At 47.2% G+C, this 20985-nt stretch overlaps 1 protein-coding gene across 2 annotated transcripts in view; it reads right to left on the bottom strand.

The window, feature by feature from the left end:
- Nucleotides 1-335: 335 nt before the first annotated feature.
- The window catches only part of rapgef4a (Rap guanine nucleotide exchange factor 4a), a 34925-nt gene continuing 14275 nt past the window's right edge, over nt 336-20985 (bottom strand). For both annotated transcript variants that reach the window (XM_062533825.1, XM_062533826.1), the window contains 27 exons: nt 16885-16957; nt 16284-16348; nt 14257-14307; nt 14009-14115; nt 12821-12942; nt 11944-12130; nt 11455-11539; nt 11293-11353; nt 10978-11054; nt 10360-10506; nt 8653-8762; nt 7088-7173; nt 6864-6942; nt 6339-6489; nt 6059-6147; nt 5938-5968; nt 5625-5703; nt 5373-5519; nt 4259-4356; nt 3759-3884; nt 3444-3622; nt 2900-2990; nt 2752-2802; nt 2289-2376; nt 2033-2097; nt 1737-1791; nt 336-1461 (listed from right to left, as the gene is read on the bottom strand). In XM_062533825.1, the coding sequence (XP_062389809.1) occupies nt 1334-1461; nt 1737-1791; nt 2033-2097; nt 2289-2376; nt 2752-2802; nt 2900-2990; nt 3444-3622; nt 3759-3884; nt 4259-4356; nt 5373-5519; nt 5625-5703; nt 5938-5968; nt 6059-6147; nt 6339-6489; nt 6864-6942; nt 7088-7173; nt 8653-8762; nt 10360-10506; nt 10978-11054; nt 11293-11353; nt 11455-11539; nt 11944-12130; nt 12821-12942; nt 14009-14115; nt 14257-14307; nt 16284-16348; nt 16885-16957 (2628 nt within the window). In that variant the 3' untranslated portion in view covers nt 336-1333. The remainder of the gene's footprint in view (nt 1462-1736; nt 1792-2032; nt 2098-2288; nt 2377-2751; nt 2803-2899; nt 2991-3443; nt 3623-3758; nt 3885-4258; nt 4357-5372; nt 5520-5624; nt 5704-5937; nt 5969-6058; nt 6148-6338; nt 6490-6863; nt 6943-7087; nt 7174-8652; nt 8763-10359; nt 10507-10977; nt 11055-11292; nt 11354-11454; nt 11540-11943; nt 12131-12820; nt 12943-14008; nt 14116-14256; nt 14308-16283; nt 16349-16884; nt 16958-20985) is intronic.

Here is a 20985-nt window from a genome sequence, read left to right as displayed (position 1 = left end):
TATTGCTCAACTATTTCTTCCCACACACAGGAGTTGCCAAACAGGACTCATATCAATAACGCCAGCTCATTTTGATGGCAACAGCTCCACTCGATGGCTAGAAGTGGCATCTCCTTACACTACAGGCCTGGCAGCCCGGCCTCTCTGTCTGTCACTGTAAAGGCACATTGTAGCACTGAGAACAAGCTTTGTTTCCGATTACTGATTCTAATTACTGGTAATATTTTGAGTGAAGACATTATATTCAAAATATCAACAAAAACAGTCACAACATGACAGCTGAATGTCTATTCAGTTGTAACAAAGTTATAACAAAATTGTGCCCACAGTTCAAATGTCCGTAAATACTTTTAATAGGTTTACATTATTTACAGAATAGACTACATCTTGGTAAAAATTTTGCAGACAGTTTCCCACAGATTTTTAAAATGTGCTCATATTTAATCTGTCTGATATTAAACTCATTACATGCAGAGGTCAAAATAAATAAAATAAACATATTTTTTAAAAATGTGTGAGAAAACAACCACAAAATGAAAGTACTTACAAATATAACACCATTTACAAAACACATACAAGAGAGTTAAAAGGAAGGCTTAACACACCAAAAAAGATTGTACAAGAGCTAAGTTAGAGATCCTCAGACAATCTGTAAAGGTGAACAAGAGTTCACCTATGAAAGCCTGACAGCATTTTCACCAGCATCAGATCTGAAGGCCTCGGTAATCTGTGGAAGACGTTCTGCCAAGATTACCGAGGTTACGCTTTGCTGACCCCACACTTACAGTAGATCGGACCAAACCCTGAGACTATAAAGTGTGCTCATATCTGATGCCAGTGGGCCACACAAACAGGAAATATCCACCCCCAGTGGTGCTCATTACACAACTCTTTTTAACCAAAGCAGGGTCTGCCCAGGTGCCGTGCAAGAAGCAAGACTAGTTCACTAAGTTTCATTACTCTTACAAATGAAACAGTAGTTCACGGTGAATGTTTCGCCACGGGAATGGGAAAAGGATAGTAAACAATACATCAAAGTAAACAAACAGCCAAAATACGTCTTCATAGTGACTTATAAAATATCATACGCTTCTGCTAGCAAATCACATAGAGCTGATGCAATATGGCTGTGCCACCAGGGTCACCCATGGTGACGCAAATGGGTCCCTGGAGAGCGGAACAAGAAGAGGATGCTTGTCATGTGGCGTGTATACAGGCTGTTGTTTCTTATTGTTGTTGTTGTTGTTGTTGTTGTTGTTGTTGTTGTTTTGGCAGTAGAGGTGAAGCAGCATGGGTACAATGCTGGACGTGAGGTGGCGGCGGCGGCGGCCCCTCAGGTCCTCCTGGGCTCCAGCTTCTGGGACAGTTGTGAGAGAGTCCTCTGGTTGTCCATCACGTTCAGCTGGTGCACGTAGCCCCGCACGTCCTGGTGGTTCTTGTTGACCTGAGATGCGTCCAGACCTGAGGGGACGGAGGATGGAGAACACTGAAGGAGTGGAGCGCTGCTGCGAATGCACTGAAGACATTTGCATAAGTAACCCAAAATAAACCCATCAGCAGAAAAATAGAACTGATTTATACCACAATGAAACTCAAAGTGAAGTGTTTAAAAGTGTGCCAAACCCCATAAGAATTCAATGTGCTCTTGGATATAAATTAATGTTTTTCTATTCAGGGCTTTTTCTCATTGCCCTGGCCTTGAACACAAAATTGGGCTGTGAGCTTTGGTCACTTACTGAACGGTTGGCTCCGGCAGTACCTCACTATCCGCACCGTGTTTGCAATCATGCGCTGGAGCAAACACACAAATACGTTATAAAATCACATCCTGTTAGAAAAAAAGCACTCATACAAACAGCACTTAAAATGCAACCTATTTTACTGCTGCTGCACTTTTCATACAGAAAATCATAGTGTGTTCCCACTTATATTGTTATAAAAGAAAAAGCCAACCAAAGTGAAACACAACACGTGAAGCTTGACGGCTCATCAGCGTCAAACTAAGAAAGCATCATGATCTTAAACGACTCACCATTTTCTCAAAATTAACCAAACTGTCAGTGTAAGTCTTGTTCCCTTCATGGGTGAATGTCATATCTGTTGGGAGGCAAAAAAAAAAACCATGACACGTATTGCTTTCACCGTGCAGTTCTGGCCATACAAACTAAGACTGATCATGCCAGACACCTGGGGCGAAATATGGTCAGTCCATTACAATTAGCCCCTGATGGACAGCGCCATGGGTGGTACGTGCGAGCCTGTTGTGCTCACCAGCCCAGCGGCCTCACCTTTGATCAGGAGAGGCATGAAGGGGATGATGGGAGGGTCCAGCTTGGCCATGGTGAGGCGATAAGCTCGGTGGTTCCTGGACGGGTCCTGGTGGGAAAGAGAGAGGAAAGGAAGTCATCATGGGAGTGATCCCCCGCTGGGGCCTCTCGCGCTCGCTGGTTAGACACATCACACTGACAACTAAATGAGGCACAATTAGTCTCCATGAATACATCAATCACCCTTAATTACAGGGCTCTCCGGGAAGAATGTGCTGATTCAGAGTTTGCATTATAAAGAGGGGTCCATTAATATGTGAGTGCGTTTCTGCGCCACTGTGGTTGGCGAATTGAGCCTATAGAAGCCCCGAGTGCGTCCGAAAGGCCCGTTCCCCACAATCTATTTAGAGTTCCCGGCTACGCGGCGCAAAACTAATGGAATTCACAACAATAGAAATGGAAATGGAACCTTCACTAGACTTACCATTAAGTTCTCAAACTCTCCATAGAACTTCTTGAATTTGCTTGGCAGTTTCTGGCGACATGAAAAGCATTCAGGTGAGACATTAGTGCGAGTCGGGAGTGATTTTCAACAGGTGGTGTCAGGAGTGAATGGAGCCGACGGTACCTACCTCCCATGTGTGACTGAGGCGGCTCACCGCTGGGTTACTCATGCCCATGATGATGGCAAAGAAGGAGTTGAGGTTGCGGTACTCTTTGCAGCTGAAAGGGGGAAGCGCACTGGTCACATGACGGCTCATCAGCCATACGGGCCTAATGAGGTCCTCACTAATGATCTCATCTCAGCCACTGGATGTAGGCCACTGTCAGATGCGCTCACTAATGAACCAGCCATTGTGAAACAATACATGATACTGTGAAAAAGTTTCAGTGGACTTGTATTTGCAAGGCACAGATAAATATTGGCATACAAATCATGACATTTTTAGACATCTGTTTTTCATGACATTACATCTGTCAGAGGACATTATATCTGTAGGAAATCCAGTTCTGACCCAGTAATTTACCAAACTACATCATGTTACATCAACATCCAAATACCCATCCAAAATGTGACTTCCTGTGTAGTGCAAAAATGATCTACTGTACACTCGATTAAAAAACATATCAGTCATAGTATAGGAGGATATGGAACTGAAGCCCAGCACTACTCACTGAGCTGCGATCTTAATGAACTTCTTGAGGAGCTGCACCCGCTTGCTGAGCTGTGCACACAGACACATCTCCGTAATGACCCAGAGCTGGATCTCATTGAAGCGCCGCAGAAACAGGTCCAGGTTGGCAGTGGTCTTCTTGAAGTGCTGCCTTCCCAATGTGTGGTACACCAGCTCCAGCTGCAATGGCCATGTTACACATGCAGTCACTTCATTCAGTCAGGTAACACAAGTACATGCATATACTGTAGGAATGAGCTACTAGTGGATGACAGACTACAGGGGGAGAGTGGTGAAAAGTGGGCTAGTTCTGCACCTCATGTACACAGTTGAAGAGCTCCCAGTCACAGAGGGTCATCTGGTAGGCCAGGTCCTTGGAGCTCATCAACTCAAACGTTTGTAAGGAGCCAGTGGAAGGACCTTCCTGCTCTGGTAGAGGTGTCTTCAGGTAGCAAACACACACGCACACACACACACACACACACACACACACACACACACACACACACACACAGATAGATAGAGAGAGAGATATAGAGAGAATATTAACAGACAATCTCCTCTTTAGTGTAGAGTATGTAGTTTAAAAGATGGTATGTCTACATTTTTTTAAATGTATTTCCTCTACATTTACTGTTACTAGGGGAGCACACTGGAATAAATATCAAAGGTTGGCTGGTTTGAAGCCTTTGTTCCATTCTCCATTTGGGTGCAGGCTATTTTATTTGCTAATGTGATGGGTCCGATGAGTAAATGTCAGCTAATGTATTTTTTTTTTTGTTTCTTCCCCAGTGGCCCTTCGGGAAGCCTACGCACCAATGAATCGAGCTGGTCCCGAGGGCACACAAACAGACGTCCATTAACGCAGAGTGTAGAGAAGACGGACACATCGTTGGGCTTCAGCACAACCTTATCTGTCCAAATAAATTACAGATCAAAGAAAGAAACAGACTCAACTATTATGTTCAGGATGAAAACATCATTAAAGCTATCTATATCAATTGTTGTAATAAATCCTGACTCACTAAACATAGAAAGCCTAACAGTGCAGAATTACATTTAAACAGTTCATTTGTAGTGCTCTAATGTTGAACGTATAAACAGTGAGATAACACAGTTTGGTCATTCCTGAAAAACGAGGTCAACGCAGATGATGATATCTGGTTGCCATAACACACTTGTTGACATTGGACACAGTGATCCCTCATGTTAGATCACCAGCATACTGTATGCATGTTAAAAGAGATGCAGTAAAGCCATGCATTAGCTTGACATGTGGACATTCATTTTCATCTGAAGGCAAAATAGCTCTGCCAAGATAAGCATCAGAACACTTGTCATGAAAAACCACGATGAAGTGCAACAACACACACACACACAGACGAAGACTACACGCGCACACACACACACCCACACACACACCGACACACACACACACACACACACACACACACACACACACACACACACACACACACACACACACACACACACACACTTGTGCACCCCTCCTCTTAAGGGCATGATTCAGTTACAGTAAGGGCTGGTCTCTGCTGTTGGTGAGGGCAGTGCAGTGGAGGGGTCAGAGGAAGGCCATTGTGAGGTAGATGAATGAGCTCTGGCACCAGCGGACGGAACACTGCTAGCAGCCGCCAGTGGCGAGAGGCCGTAGAATGTTATGAGTTGCAGCAAGTACAGCAATGTGCTGCTGTGATCCTCTCCTCACCACCATCATGGGGTCAAGTCCCCAACTCCAGCATGCGCCGGTAATTAAACCAGAGGGGACCAGGGTCAGCACCCAGGTCAGCCCCGACCTGATGACCGCAGCACCGTCCAGGGCCATCTCTAAATAGACGCATCCTTCCCGGAAAGCTGGCGGTGCTGTGTTTGAGCGTTTGATTAGTGGGTGGGTGGCGGCGCCCGTTCTCACCTCCGGCCGAACTCAGGCTGACCAGCAGGAGGTCCTCCGCTGACCCCAGCTTGTCAGCCACGGCGCTGATGACCTCCCTGACCGAGGCGGACACCGGGACCCGGATAGTGGTGTAGGTGTGGTCAATGCAGTAGACTTTGAACAGGACTGCACATAACCGCAAAGCAAGCAGATGCATTAGTGGGGAGCAGTTTGACCACAACTGTGGTGAGGAAAATAATACACGAATAACACTGGACGGTGAAAGCGTACTCTCGTCATTGCTCTTGATGGGCTGCCTCTTCTGGTGCTTCTCGTCGCCCATGCTGAACTGTCTCAGGAGCACCTTGTGCTGGGAAAACACACTTTATTACACCGCTGAAAATATAACAATGTCCATCCTCAGCACTCACTGCAGATGAAAACTCTCACAACAGACGTCTGGTTTAATTTCAGTTTATCTTTTGAAGCAATAATACTCCCTTCATACATAAATATTTACTTTCTCATGAACTAAAAGAGTTCCTATCAGCCCTCAGCATGCTTTACAGAGACAGTGTAGATATGTTTATTAGGTTTTACTAACCTTCTTTTGGGATGATCTGGAGTCCTCTGAGCTGAAAACAGATATGTGATATGTGTAAGTACTGAGTAACACAGAGGGCAGTTGGTAATACAGAGAGCCATAACCAGATCTGTCTGCCTACTTGTTTTTGACCATCTTCTCCAGCACTGGGAGCTGCTCATGGAGTGCAGGGAAGAGCCTGCCATCATCCGACACAGCTATATACAGCTCCTGTATGGAGAGAGAAACGGACAGAGGAGAGAGAGAGAGAGAGAGAGAGAGAGAGAGAAAATAAGAGAGAAAGAGAGAGACAAAGAGAAAGAGAGAGAGAGAGGAAGGAGAGAGAGAGAGCATGAGAATAACCATGGAGGAGCATAAGACTCCCTTGTTGCACTCTGAGCCCAATGACAATGACCTCTGACCTCCAGGAAGGCCAGGGAGGCCTCCTCCTCCTGGAGCTGGTCGGCGTGGAAGGTGGCCCACTGCAGGGCCAGGCGCACCACACGCCGCTTGTTGTTGAGGGCGAAGTCCAGCTTCTCCTGCTCCGAGCCCTGGGAGGCCTGGGCATGGTAGGTGCCAGGCAGTCAAGGTGATAATAACTAATGCCAGTGGGTGGGACGGTGCCCTGTGGGTGAGATCTGCACACACCAGCTGGTGTGGATGGAGGAGCAGCAACATGCACTACAGACACACTAGTGTCCCTTTACACCCAGACGGACACTAGTCTACAGTCTAAATCATCAGTAGACAATATGATGTACCAATTCACTGAACAGGGGCCAGACAAGCATTCTAGTGTTGAAGAAGCTATTAGGGAGAGATTCAGAGATCCCGATTCAGATTAGGAGAGATTCATTTGTCACATACACCATTATAACTAGCATACAACTAGTAGTGAAACTTAGATCTGGTTAAGATGAGATCAGAAGAGAGCACTGAAAGGATATTGGGCCATGAGCAGGGGGCAGAGCTGACTGTTGGGGAGGAAGACAGAGTGCATGAGGACAAAGTCGTCCAGGGCTGGGTCTGTGAGGACAGGACAGACAGGGAGACAGAGGGACACAAAGACAGAGCGGTTACTAAAGTGGTCCCGAGCCTTATTTCAAGTATATACATTGTGAACTCACCCGAGGACAGAAACAAGCCCACCCGTATGAATCTTTATTTATACCTGTCTCAGTGAATTGGGAGTCTAGCCTCATAGTCTCCAGGAAGTGCTCCAGGATCTTCTCGGGCGTGCCTGCCATAACAGTGTATCTGCAATGAAGGGGAATGGGCATTTAAAGATTTCAAACAGCACCAGTCCCCTGAAGTACCTGATGTTGTTTGTTATTACGATGTGCTTGGAGAGAACCTGGCTGTGATCAGAGAACCATGTCTTTGAGTCCAATTAAAGAACTCCTTTCAACTGCTCTGGTTTACAAACCCTGTTGCAACTGTAGTCATCTGACAAGAAAGGGATGCGACAGCAACAAAGATGAAAACCGTATGCTGGATAAAAGAGCACAACTCTTCTGTCAGGCTCCCACTTCCAAACCTTGTGGGACTGCGCTGTTTTGATCCTGTTACGCTAAACCCCAGAGGCACGAGGGACATAATGCCATTTAAACGGCCCCCGCGCGTCCCTGTGAATTCATTAATGAGCGTGTCTGCTGGATAGTGCCATGTCAGTGGCTCCATTAAGCAGACGGCCTCGCTACTCCCAGCGGCAGCAGATCAGTGGCCCAGCGTTGAGGTGGCACTCTGATTACCAGCCAGCAGCCTAACGAGACAGACGGGGGGCAGGAGTGGGGTAGGAGTGGGGTGGGAGTGGGGAGGGGGGGGTTAGGTGACCGGGCGCGAGTTGGGCCCTCCAACGGGAAGGAGCGGCCCTTGACACACCGGCCCCTCTCGCCACCTCGGCGCGGCTGATTAGAGGGCGACCCTGAGCGAGTGGATGTACCCCCTGAAGGGCCTGCCCCCTCCCCGGGAGCCCGTCCGTCATTAGCGCTAATGCGCCTCTCGCCATCGCAGCGGCCCCATTGGTCGGCCATCAGCCGCCTCCATTAAGCTTGAGTTCAGGGCACGCGCGCGCCGGGCTCCGACAGCCAGGGTCCAGGGGCTTCCTGTCCGCCGCCGCCTGAGCCACTGGAGTGTTCTGGCACTCTGGCACACGCGTACGCTTGCCCTCGCAATAATAGCAGCACACATGGAGAGAGTCCAACGACAACTCTCTAGAAAAGAATATCTGGAGAGTCCAACGACAACTCTCTAGAAAAGAATATCTGGAGAGTCCAACGACAACTCTCTAGAAAAAGAAAATCAAATGATTTATTACAGTAGGGAAAAGACCACACCTGGATATTGCACCCCCCCCCCCCGCCCCATCCGCAATCCTGTCTGGCTCTGTGGACAGATGCAGGTGCTTCCTGTGTCTGATGCATCTCAGGTCCCCTGCTGCCCCTTCCCCTCTGTCCCCATCAGAGCCCAGACCTGGACCATTAACAGGTCAAGCAGTTCTTCTACATCCATCAGAGGCCAGATGCCTTCCATAAACCCTGACCAAACCACTTGATTCTCAAGGTAAACATGGGAAAATTGCTCATTTAAATGAAATGAATTTAAATGCATGAATTTGTGTGTGAGAGAGAGAGTGTGTGTGTGTGTGTGCGCGCGTGCCGTGCATGCATGAGTGAATTCATTTTGAGTGTGTGTGTGTGTCTGTGTGTGTGTGTGTGTGTGTGTGTGTCTTCATACTTGTGGTGGGATGAGAAGGCTCCATGGCAAGAGGTGCGGCCAGTGGCCTTCTCCAGCACCAGCACATCCTGCTCATGCTCCTTCAGACGAACTGTGTTAGCTTCCACATCCTGAGAGAGTATAGACACACACACACACACACACACACACACACACACACACACACACACACACACACACACACACACACACACACACACACACACACACACACACACACACACAAACAATCAATTCACTAGCAGACCATATGCACGTTTTGCTTTTCTCTTCTGATTTATTCAGAATATCTACAGTATATTTATAGGCTTATACATAATAATTGTATGATAGTGATCATATCATTGTCACTAATAATTATAGTTATTATTTGTAGTAATAGTAGTAGTAGCAGCAATAAAGCAAGTGAACCACTTTACAGAGATAAATAAAACAAATGGCAAAAGGGCAAAAGGGTACTGTAGCAGCAAAGCAAGACACATGTGGTGCTTAAACCCAGACAATCCTTAGAGTCTTTTATCAAGTGGTATCAAAACATCACCAGCACACAACTCCTCCATCGGCAGATTGAGAGAGACAGAAAGAGAGATGGAGGGAGTAAATAGAGAGAGAGGAGAGAGAGGAGAGAGAGTGCTGTGATTACAGAGAGAGTGCACAGTAAGCATACTGGATTAGTCACCTTCTAAACAGTGGCGGAGAGCGGCTGAAAGAGAGAGAGCGTGCGGGGGTCAGCATTCTGACTGTTGCCGGGCGGCCGGGGCGGGTCATTGCCAAGTGCAGATTTAGAGAGGATAAGGAGGACTCAGTGAGCCCCACACACTCACACACACACACACACACACACACACACACACAGGGGGCCGCCCTCCGCCCGGCCTCACCGCATTGCACAGATAACCATCATCCACCCACCTCCGCCTCCGCCTCGCAACACAGAGCTCATCAGCACCCCACCCCGCAGGCAACTGACCAGCGGGTACAACTGTGCACTTCAACCAGACGGGGTACAGACAGGAAGAGTACGCTATTCTCTTCACTCTATGTATTTAACAATCTTTTCGACTGTGATGACGAGTGTCTTTTTCCTAGAGGCCGTTGTATAGTCGTGGGCTGACAACCGTGCAATGCTACGCTATGGCCAGAAGAGGGAGATCAACACCAGTCACAGAGCCGTCTTTCCTGAAGATGCACTAAATGAAAGCATTCACCTAAAATATTCAACAGAAAATCTCACTTTGAGTAACACATACTGGCACATCTTTGAAAGCGCCACACAAGTTAATTTAGCCTCTACTGCGTCATGGGGCAATGGAGCACGTCCCCAAAACTCATCTCATTCATAGTGTACTCCGTATACTAGCTCTGTGTGCTACATACTGCACTTTTAATAGACTGTAATGACCCATGTCTCAGTTTAGTGATGTAGCACATTGAAACACACATCAAATACATTAAAAATGAAGGTTCTCAAAATAATATCATAACTGGAAACTGAACACAGATCCACTCCAAAGTGCTGTGTGGGGTTGGCCTCTGCCCTGGCAGTCCTGAGTGCTGGAGCTATTGTGTGGGGCAGATCAAGTGGGATTTTCCTGAGCTCACTGAATCAAGTTGGTAGGATTACGGCAGGTTGACAGCCAGGAGGTGGACGGCCTCCCAGAGCAGCAGCAGCAGCAACAACAACAAGACGGCTAAGCATCCACTCACCCTCAGGATCCGGTTGAAATCCTCCTTGTCCACGCGCAAGAAGTGGCAGTTGTCCTCGCGCAGGACAATGGAGGCGGCCCGGGGCGCGTCGTTCACCAGAGCGAGCTTCCCGAAATCGTCGCCCTCGTGCAGAGTGCACACAACGCCCTGCGGGAGACACAGCATGGCACGGGCTGATGAGGGCCAGGCTCCCTCTGCCCACAAGGGGCACAGCATGGGCACACGACATACAGTACACTGCACCCATGAACCCATTACGCAATAATGATCCATGTACAGACTTCATTATTCACTGCTTTCTAAATATATCTGTAGGGAATAAGTATTGAGGAGAACACTATGAAAACGACTGTGTCACTGACAATCACATATCAGAAAACTGTTCAGAAGGGTTCCACACACAGTCTTTGGCAAGACTGTGTGTGAATCATGCTAATTACTACAATTAGCATGATCTGTAATAAGCACCTGATGAACACCTAGTAGTTGGCAAACTGTGCCTAACAAACTGCTGGGAAGCACTGCAGATATCTGATCAGTTCCTGCTGTTTTCACTCAGAACCATTACGAATGAATAGAATAGGGGCGATGATCATTAAAAAACATGGATAGTCTCACCTTCCCATAGATGACAACATTTACAGAGCCCTTCAGGATGATGTACCAGGAAGTGCCTTCTTCACCTTGATTAAACACTGGAAGACATACAGTAGAACAGCAGGTCATGTCAATCATGTCAACTTGAGAGGTTTGGTAGAACATGTCAGAATTGTATAACACAGCTGAGCATGTAGTCCTTTGCTTCTATACACTTCTCGTAGCCTGCACAGCATAGAGCTACTGCTTCGTTATCATGATCTCCACTGCCCACCAAAGGACTCCACTAAATTGAGTCAGCCAAACTAATGTGGCTCATTTGCAGGATCTACTTACGCACAGTTCCAGCCTTGGCATGAGACTCAAAGATGAGCACACCAGCCAGCTCCCTTTTGACCTGTAGGAGACGGAGGACCACAGGGGAGAGGATCGTTAAGCGGAACCAGACGGGACTCATGGCCGTGGAGGCGCAGCGGCCGTAACAGAAGCCGCACTTACGGTGGTGGAGAGGTGAGATAAGGCCTTGATGTGCAGCAGCTCCTCATAAATGATCTCCAAATCATCCGCCGTCCTCTGGCCCGGCCTGCGAGGGAGGAAGCGAGCAGCAATTTAGACAGGCATTCGACTCCGGATGATACCGTATCTAATCAAGTGGCCGCTTGGAAGGAGGAAGGGAACATTCAGCGGAGAGCAGGATAGAGAGGAATAGAGAGAGAGAGAGAGAGACAGAGAGAGAGAGAGAGAGAGAGAGAGAGAGAGAGAGAGAGAGAGAGAGAGAGAGACAGAGGGGAGGGGATGGATGTGACCAGTTATGTCCACTGACAGAGGATTCCAGAATGCTGCCACACAAACAGTAATATTCACTAGCTTTTTAATTTTAAACAACAATGAAAGTGCTCCAGGCGACCCGTATTAGCGTGTGGTCTAGGAGTGTGTGTGTGTGTGTGCGTGAGTGCGTGCGTGTGTGTGTGTGCGTGGGGCCCTTACGGCTTGCGGAGGATCATGCGCATGTGTGCGTCGGGGCCCATCTGGGACAGCAGCAGCAGCGTGTCCTGCAGCTCGTCCTCGCTCTCCTTGGTCTCCTCCTCGCTCGGCTGCCCGCCGCCCTCCTGCTCCTCGTCGTCCAGGAAACGGTAAAACAGGTACTTGTCCTGGAAGTTCAGCTCCTGGTCCACTGCAGCATAAATCACACAGAGGGAGAGAGGTGTCTGACACACTTTTGTGTTTTTAAAAAGACACACTCCTGCACCCCCTGACACCGCCCCCCCCACCACCACCACTTCCCGAGAGAGACACCATTTGGAACAGTCTCTGGAAGTCTGCGCCAGTGTGACACGGAGCCAACTGACAAGCAGTCCGCTGGTGTAGGGGGAGCAGGATTTGAGCAAGGACAGGATCTGAGCTGTACGTATTTTCACCTGCAAATTAAGTACCTGGGGACTGAGGAGCGAGCCGACAGGCTTTGGTAGCAAATGACTGTGAACCTTGTGGAGCATGTGCCCATGTGTTCAACTAGTGGAGTGAGGTTAGGCCAAGCAGAGCTACAGTCAGCTGAACTACACAAGAGTTTGTAGGACAAGAGGAGAATGTGCTGTGGCATGTCAGCGTGTCTGTGTTCATTCGTGGGAGTTGAGGGTGAACTAATGCTATGACAGCGCAGACATTAATATGGCATGCATTATGCAAATGTGCATGTTTGTGGGAGTGCTGGGGTGACTGAGCAAAGTGCATCTGTGTCCTTTGTGTGCATGAATTTGGGAGTACAGTATATACTGTAGATGACTTCCTGTGTGTGTGTGTGTGTACAGTATGTGTGTGTGTGTGTGTGTGTGTGTGTGTGTGTGTGTGTGTGTGCGTGGGTTACCGTGGTTGAGGACCCCCTCCTCCAGCAGCACCTGCCACATGCCCACAGCCTGGACACGGGAATGCACACAGGAGCTCTGCTGCATCTGCCAGTCCACCAGCTCTGTGCCCACACAGCACTGCCTATGGACACACACACACACACACACACGCACGCGCACACACACACACACACACACACACACACACACACACACACACACACACACACACACACACACACACACACACACACACACACACAGGCACACAAATAGGCACACAAACACACACACACACACACACACGTAAACATACATATGCGCGCTCACATACACACACACACACACACACACACACACACAGAGAGAGAGACAATGGTAACGCAGCACTGTATGTACAGCCAGGCAGACACAACATTTAATTAAGTCGCATACGGCATGATACGTAAGTCACACTGCCCATCAGATGTGATTGCTGTGCTCATACTGTACTGTGCGTTTGACTGCTCACACTCACGACGGCTTTTCTGACATGCCACAGCTCCAATCAGATCAGACTAAAACTGGAACATGGACTGTTACATCTTCCTTTGCGAGCCAGCTCAAGTGACATGACAAATCGGATCCGACTGATTCAGGGCTGAAACCGCACAGTGTCAGCTTGGCATCACACGCGACCTTCTAGAATATTCTACTGCTGTGCATGTTTTATCTCCTATGGAACTGATGATTCGCTCTTCCATGCTAAAATGTTGAGCAGCATGATGATCATGGGGACGGACCCACTTGCTGCAAACCACTGTGTACTAACACGCAACTGGCTTTATCCTACATCTGATCTATTAGACAGAAACAAGATGCATATCTGCATACTATATCCCAATACATTACATTACATAACATTTGGTTTACATTTACTTGTCCCAAGTGATTTAAAAACTATATTACATGGGATTACATTGCCCCCAGAGCAACTTAGGGCTAAGAGTCTTGCTCAAGGGCACAACAGAGGAGGCCAGGAATTGAACCGACAACTTTCAGGCCTCTGCACATTAGCCCAGCTCCTTACCCACTACACTACATGTACATCTACAGCAGCCCAGCTCCTTAACCACTACACTACAGTACATCTACAGCAGCCCCGCAGTGACCGCTGGAGAGGGCTGGTGCCTGTGCCCTCCGACCCTGTGGCTGTGCCACTGACTCACTTGTATGTCATCAGATGGTACTTCCTGTCTCTGATCATGTGAGGAGCCCTGGACAGGATGACATTGCGCAGGACCTTCCCTGCCCGCAAGATCTTCTCTGAAGGAACCTGCAGGAAAAAACAAAGACAGGAAGAGACGTTTTAGCAATCTTTAAGGACGTGTGAGTAAACGAGGACAGTAAGATGAAGATGATGATGATGATAGGGATGATGGGTGAGGAGAGAGCCTCTGTGTTTGTTTGGAAGTACCTGGTAAATGGATTTAGGATGGGGTTTGGCTTGGGTTTCAATGTGTGATGTCTGAAAAATACAATTTAAATGGACATTGACTAAACAATAAAGGGACCACACACGATAATGGATTCTCCAAAGAAAACACAGTGCAATCACAATGGAAATCTGGCATGGGCAAAATGTGGGAATTCTGCAAAGATAAACATTACTGGCAACATGTTGATTATTTGATCTTTTCCTGGTTTTCCCCCTAGATAGTCAGACTAAACAGGTCCTTCCCTACACTGAACCATCCATATTGATTTTTTCACAGCTGGTTGGGCAACACCCTTATTTCATGTGAGTTTGATGCCCAACCTTACTGAATTATTTATATTATTGATGCATACACAGAATAAAACCGCCATAGGACATGATGTGAAGTTTGTGCACAGACTAGAAAATACAGCCAATATAATGTTAAATATCAGGGTGAGGAAAGATCCTGTATTCATCCACGAAGTGATGAACTGAATAATACACCGTAACATCTTCACTGGATTCAATAATTATTTAGAGAGCACATGTGCCTACACGTATATAATGGGAACAAACAGCATTCAAATGCACAAGTCAGCATTCAATTAACAGCAAAGAGGACTTCCAGGCATTGCTGGGGGACATTACCCCCTTCTGTTACAGTCGTTGTCACTGTAAATGGGCAATGTGTTTCCTTCAGGCTGCCATGTCACAACGTAATGCATATTTAATTGCAGTGTTAATCATTTATTGTTGGCTTCGCTCTCAATATATTTACATTAGAAAATCCATAGTGAAGTTCCACACTCGTCTCTAGTGCTGGGCATTTTAAGCGGTGCATATTGATTCAAATGTTGTTAACCGCTGCGCTCTGTGCAGTGCTACAGTACCTGCCAAGAAGATAATGATCTGGTTTGAGATATAGCCCATGACAAAGAGCAACAGTGACATTTAAGCAGCATTTTACATGCATCAGTGATCAATGAGTCTCGCCAGGGGAGGATTTACAGCATGCACCTTTAAAGCACTCCCACTCACAGCTGAGTCTTGGCTCAGCCCCCCCACAGCCACTCTGACCATCACACAATCTGCACGCATTATCATTCTAGATAGCTGTGCTTGCACTTATGGTCAAACATAAACATACTGCATAACTGCATTATATAACAAAAGCTTTGGGGGCTGGTAGCATGTAGAGGGGGTGAGGGGTTACAGAATGCCATTTGCCAGTAAGTGTGGTCTGTACGTCTTCTCTGTTCCTGATATTTATAGTCTGAATGTTTTGGACCAGACCTCTGGCAAAAAGCCCTCTCTGGAAACAAAGTGCACTGGGCAGTAAATAAAGGCCTCTCCCCGGTAAGTGACATGTTGTCTGCGGAAAGGTCAGGAAACGCCACAGAGCGGGGCAGGACAGGAACCCCCGAGGACGCACACACGCCACGCTCGCCCGCCCGCCCGCTGCCGCCCTGCTTATATTTAGACCAGCTTTTAAACAAACTTTGCATTCCTGTCTTGTTTTTGACCTCCGCTTCTCACTTGGATGGACACTGCCCACTACAGAGGATGTGGCTGCATGCGTGACCACATATGGGGGCGCGTGTGAGCATCGCTCCCCGTCCGAGGACAGAGGTCAGAGGTCAGGACCTTTCTAGCAGTGCTGTTTCATGAGGATGGTGATGGTCATGACGACTGGACAGAATGCAAAACAGACTAAACAGAAAAACAAGCGGTCCAAAGAGAATGTATTATTCATGGCTGCATTTCCGGTTGTTTATGAGGTACTCTGCATAACTAACCAACCTGAATCTTAACCGAACCTTATTCTTATCAGATGTTTACAACTTTAGTGGTATGCGTCATATCATCTGTATCCAAAATTACATACAAACTGTTTTGCTGGTATTTTAACTTACAACCTTAAAACAATACCATACTGTACATTAGCCTCCCACATACAGTATATTTAAATATAGCTACAGGTATTCTGATCAGTTCACAGACTTTGAGTTTAAATTGCATCATACCTTGCTAAGATGTTTAGACATGGATCCCAAGGTGTTGTTGTTTAAGTTCTCTTTGTCTGGCATTCCTGTAGGGATAGATGCACACACACTATTGGCACACAATAAGCAACACAGACCTCTACATACACAAACATTTTGGGCTTACTTCAGTCAGTTTCAAACACATACAATGCCTGACTGTTGCAATGTACTTAATATACTAAATATAGACAGTTGCTAGAAGGCTCTGTTATCATTTAAATATAGAGTTGCTTCGGGGCCATGACAACATTTAAATTCATCTGCCTTTTAACAATGCCATCTTTGTGGAAAAGGCATCGCTGACATTAAAGTTCAGCAGCAACACAGACTGAATTGCTTGAACAGTATGAACTAGACTCTCGATTTGCCAAAGACAGCCACTGAATTCATCATAGTGAATGCTGCTTCCACTAAGGCTCTACTCTTTCATTCCCTTTCATTCTGCTCTTTTCTCCACACGCAGGCATATGAATTATTCTCGTCTGGTCTGTGAGGGGGTTGAAAGGCAGCGGCGGGGTTACGCCAGGCTGTGCATTTGTGAGGAGCCCTGAGGGCCCGAGAGAAGAGGAGCTGAACTCACTGTCACTGCTGGGTCCACTTTCCATAACACCATAGGGCGGGGCGAGGAGGCCAGCCATGCACTGACGGTACTTCTGCACAGAGCACGAGGGACACAAAACAATCAACACAGCGCAAATACAACACTCGCACTCCACACTAGTCCACGTCCACAGCCTGAGGGGCTTTGGGAAGGGACTTATCATGAATAAATAAAAAATATATGCTCTTCCTTGTTTACTTCTGTATGAGGCTAACAGCATTTTGATATGGAGCTCAGAGCACATGGAGGTAGCAAAGATGTCCTACTGTATGTTTTTATTTACCACAAACACGGTCCTGGCACGTTACACAACAGCTGGACACAGCTGGCGGTAACAAGCACTCAGCAAAATTCACAGCCCCGGTATCCTTCTAACAAGGCCCTTGCATAAGACACCCTCTTTTAGCAGGCTGCTCTCTGTCTCCTCTGGACAAAGCTGTGACATACACACACACACACACACACACACACACACACACACACACACACACACACACAAACACACACGCACACACACATCCCATAACACAAATAAACACACATACACACATTCCTTCATGTCCAATCAGGCTCATGTATCCATATGGGCTGGCGATGCTGTGAGCTGGGCATACGGTAAGGGCATGCGGCCCGGGGCTTAGAGCCCACTGAGGAGCTCGGGGAGCGTACGGCTGCCATGCCCTGAGGCGCACGCGGCCGCCCGTTTTAGGGGTCACCATGACTCACAGCAGATGGAGTCACAGGAGCAACAGCGGTTCCCTTGGACCTGCCTGGATCAAATCCTCTCAATCCGCAGATGAGAGGGAATTACACCGGATTACATCCTTCAGGAACAGACCGGTGCCGAAAAACCCTCAATGGTCAAACCCACTCAAAATGCATATAAATACACACACAAGCACGTAAACAAAGACACAGATACAGCATACACAGTACACAAACACACACACACACACACACACACACACACACACACACACACACACACACACACACACACACACACAAACAGCTGAATTTCTATCTGATCTGAGAGTTCAAATCAGGATCAACATTCATATTGCAATGATCATTTGAAAAAATTGTACACTGACAATATTCAAAATGTTATGCTTTTGAGTGGGCGTTGCATTGTTATTCACATAGCTTTATCCTTCTGACTAACACAAGATAAAGCATTCATATGTACAGTACATCACAGCTAGACTGATGTGCTCCCTGGCTAGGTGAAAGGTTATTGTCTCCACACTGTTGAACAAAATGACTCACACTTACCAAGAGCTTTATTGTGGCTTTCGTTTCAGTATTCTCAGGCAAATATGCTGACAATGTTACAACTGGTAAGCACATTTCTTAACATACACTTCTGAGATTTTCTCTCAGCATTTGAGCCTTTTTACCAGCAGTGGTATCTTTTTGAAATCATGTTCTCCATGACATCATGCGTTTACCAAAAGCAAAACATTTTTGTAAACATATGCCCATGTTCCATTAGCGGTCCAACCCCAAATCTAATTTGAGGGCACTGACATGACTTAATCACTTTAGGTGTCCCTTTAAAGGCATACGCAAACAGCTTTTTAATTCAATTCAACTCATGTCTTAATGGACACTTACTTTCTAAAAGAGTCCTTGTACTCGTGTGATTCCATTGCTACAAAACATTCCTTTCACCAGCACGGCCCATCTCTCAAAGGGACAGGCCCAGTAAAATGACGGGGAAAAGCTTTGACCAACGTAATCTGTGTGACTAAATACTCAGTCTCCACACACTGCTGCCTGGCTCTGATATCTGACCGTCCCTGAGACACAGAGCTCTTGAGAAATGTTACGGTACAAGTGAGTACCACTGTATGTTCTGGTACCAGAGGCAAGGAATTAGTGGAATATTAGGCATATCTGGCAGATGCGCATTCAGTACTCTTCAGTAATTACGGTCACTTGTCTCCATTTAAGCATCAGCCTGAGTGTCTGACCTAATCACTGCTGCAGTCGACTCCCATTAGGGCAGACACGACTCCACTATGATGATTATAACTCAACACAGCGAGCCTCCATTCACCCACACATGTCCCTCAATTACTCCCCATTACTGCACACATCACACTGACTGTCTGGCCCTGTTTCACACATTATACACGCCAGTTAGGCCTATGCACGAGTCAGAACAAAAGCTCTACCTGTCCAAAACACATTATGCATTATGCTGCTCACACAGTTCACCATTCAGCTCAGGTTTAACAATCCTTGACTACTTGGGTAGAGAGTGAATAACTATTGGAGGATTAGCCTTCAGCAGAGGCTAAAGATCCTTCATCATTTTCAAAAGAGGAGCAAATACACACTGTCAGAGCCCCAGCCATGATTACATATGAGGCGTATGTCAGACAGCTCTATAGAGAACCCTAATGCTGATCCCAAAACACCAACCCCTGGTGGTGGTGCTGCTGGTGGGCAGCGCTGTGACTGGTGAGCATCATGCCAGCGGCCAGGGGCACTCTGCTGGGGGCACACGCACCTCGCACGGCATCCCACGGGGCGTCTTCATCATGGTGTCAGGGCCGCTAAGCTGGCCTGTCATCTCCGAGAGGCTCCCTGCTTAGGAGGGGCAATTACTCAGAATTAGCTGGAGCGTCAAAAGGGGTTTTGGTGGGAGGAGAGGGAGAGAGAGAGGGAGGGGGAGAGAGAGAGAGAGAGAGGGAGAGAGAGAGAGAGAGAGAGACAGAGAGAGAGAGAGGTAGAGAGAGAGAGGGAGAGAGGGAGAGAGAGAGAGGGGACGGAGAGAGAGAGAAAGAGACTCCAGGTCACAAGACCACGTGTAAAATCAGAGCTTGTACAAACGCCAGCTCGTGCTCACTCCAATGCATTATTACGATTTCACACTCATGCACAGCACACACCCCCAACACTGAGATCTGCACACATGCACACACACACATACACACACACACACACAGAACACTAAGATCTAAGATCAGAACACACACACGCGGCGCTGTCCAGAGTGGAGGGAAATGGAAGATGACAGGCTGCCTCTCTTTTCCGTGACACACGTCTCTGTTGATCTAAGAAGTAATCAAGCGTTGATCATCTGGTGTCATGCCCAAAGACAGCAAATATCTCTGACACGGTCTTTGTTGCATAATCTGCATCTAGGATGTCGCTCCCTCGACCACTTTGGTTTAAGTGCTGACTGCCATCTCTCTGTGCAATAAAAGCCAAAGCATGCCACTTACTTCTACATGTTCATTTGGAAGTTCATTAGAAACATGTTCAAACTTTAATACTGTGTGTATTTTCCACATAAATAAACCGAGGAGTATTGCAATACCAACACGAACCACAATATGCTGCTTTTGGATGCCAACCCAGCAAAACGGTGCCAACTAGTTTACCATGGAAATAAATAATCAAATCCCGCTTGGTTTAAATCTGGATAATGAAATCTTATACTTGTAATCCCATCATTATGGCTGGCTTAAGGGGTTATCATTCATGACTATTTGACTGGATTTTCTTTGAATTAATGAATTAAAACTAGAAATGCAATACAATGTTCTGTCCCCAGGGTCATGATCAGAGTGTAGGCTACTACCTGCAATTGTGTTTGTGTCTTAAAGGGACGTTTTAATTGTCTTTTAAGAGGAGGGTCTGTGGATTAGTACACACTGTGGATTATTACAGAGTGCTAAAGGAAGACGTCAGCCTACTTAAACCTTCACGCCGTCGTACCTGGAAGTCTGAGGGCCTGGCATAGTAGGCAGCATGTGTTGTAGAGCCAATTTAGAATGTCGATTCTCCACGGCGTGGCAAATCCACCACACACCTCACAGAGCATTAGCAGGGCCGCGTGAGTGCACGCTAACAACCCCGGGACCACCGCGTCACTATGACAACACGCCGCCTGCCCATCACTCGTCCCATCCCAAGAAATGTCACCTCATTCAATTTGGCCTCCCAGCTCAGCCCTCCACCTTTAGATCAGGGACTCTGTGTCTCTATGAGACGTGACAGCTGAGCCCCTCTCGGCCGCCTCGGGGGAGTTACGTGCAGACCACATGAGAACTGACCCGCGCAGAC

The sequence above is a fragment of the Sardina pilchardus genome, chromosome 4 (assembly GCF_963854185.1).
Source record: "Sardina pilchardus chromosome 4, fSarPil1.1, whole genome shotgun sequence".
Classification (NCBI taxonomy): Eukaryota; Metazoa; Chordata; class Actinopteri; order Clupeiformes; family Clupeidae; genus Sardina; species Sardina pilchardus.
Note: the sequence above shows the minus strand (reverse complement) of the source record. Positions and strands in the feature narration are given on the sequence as shown.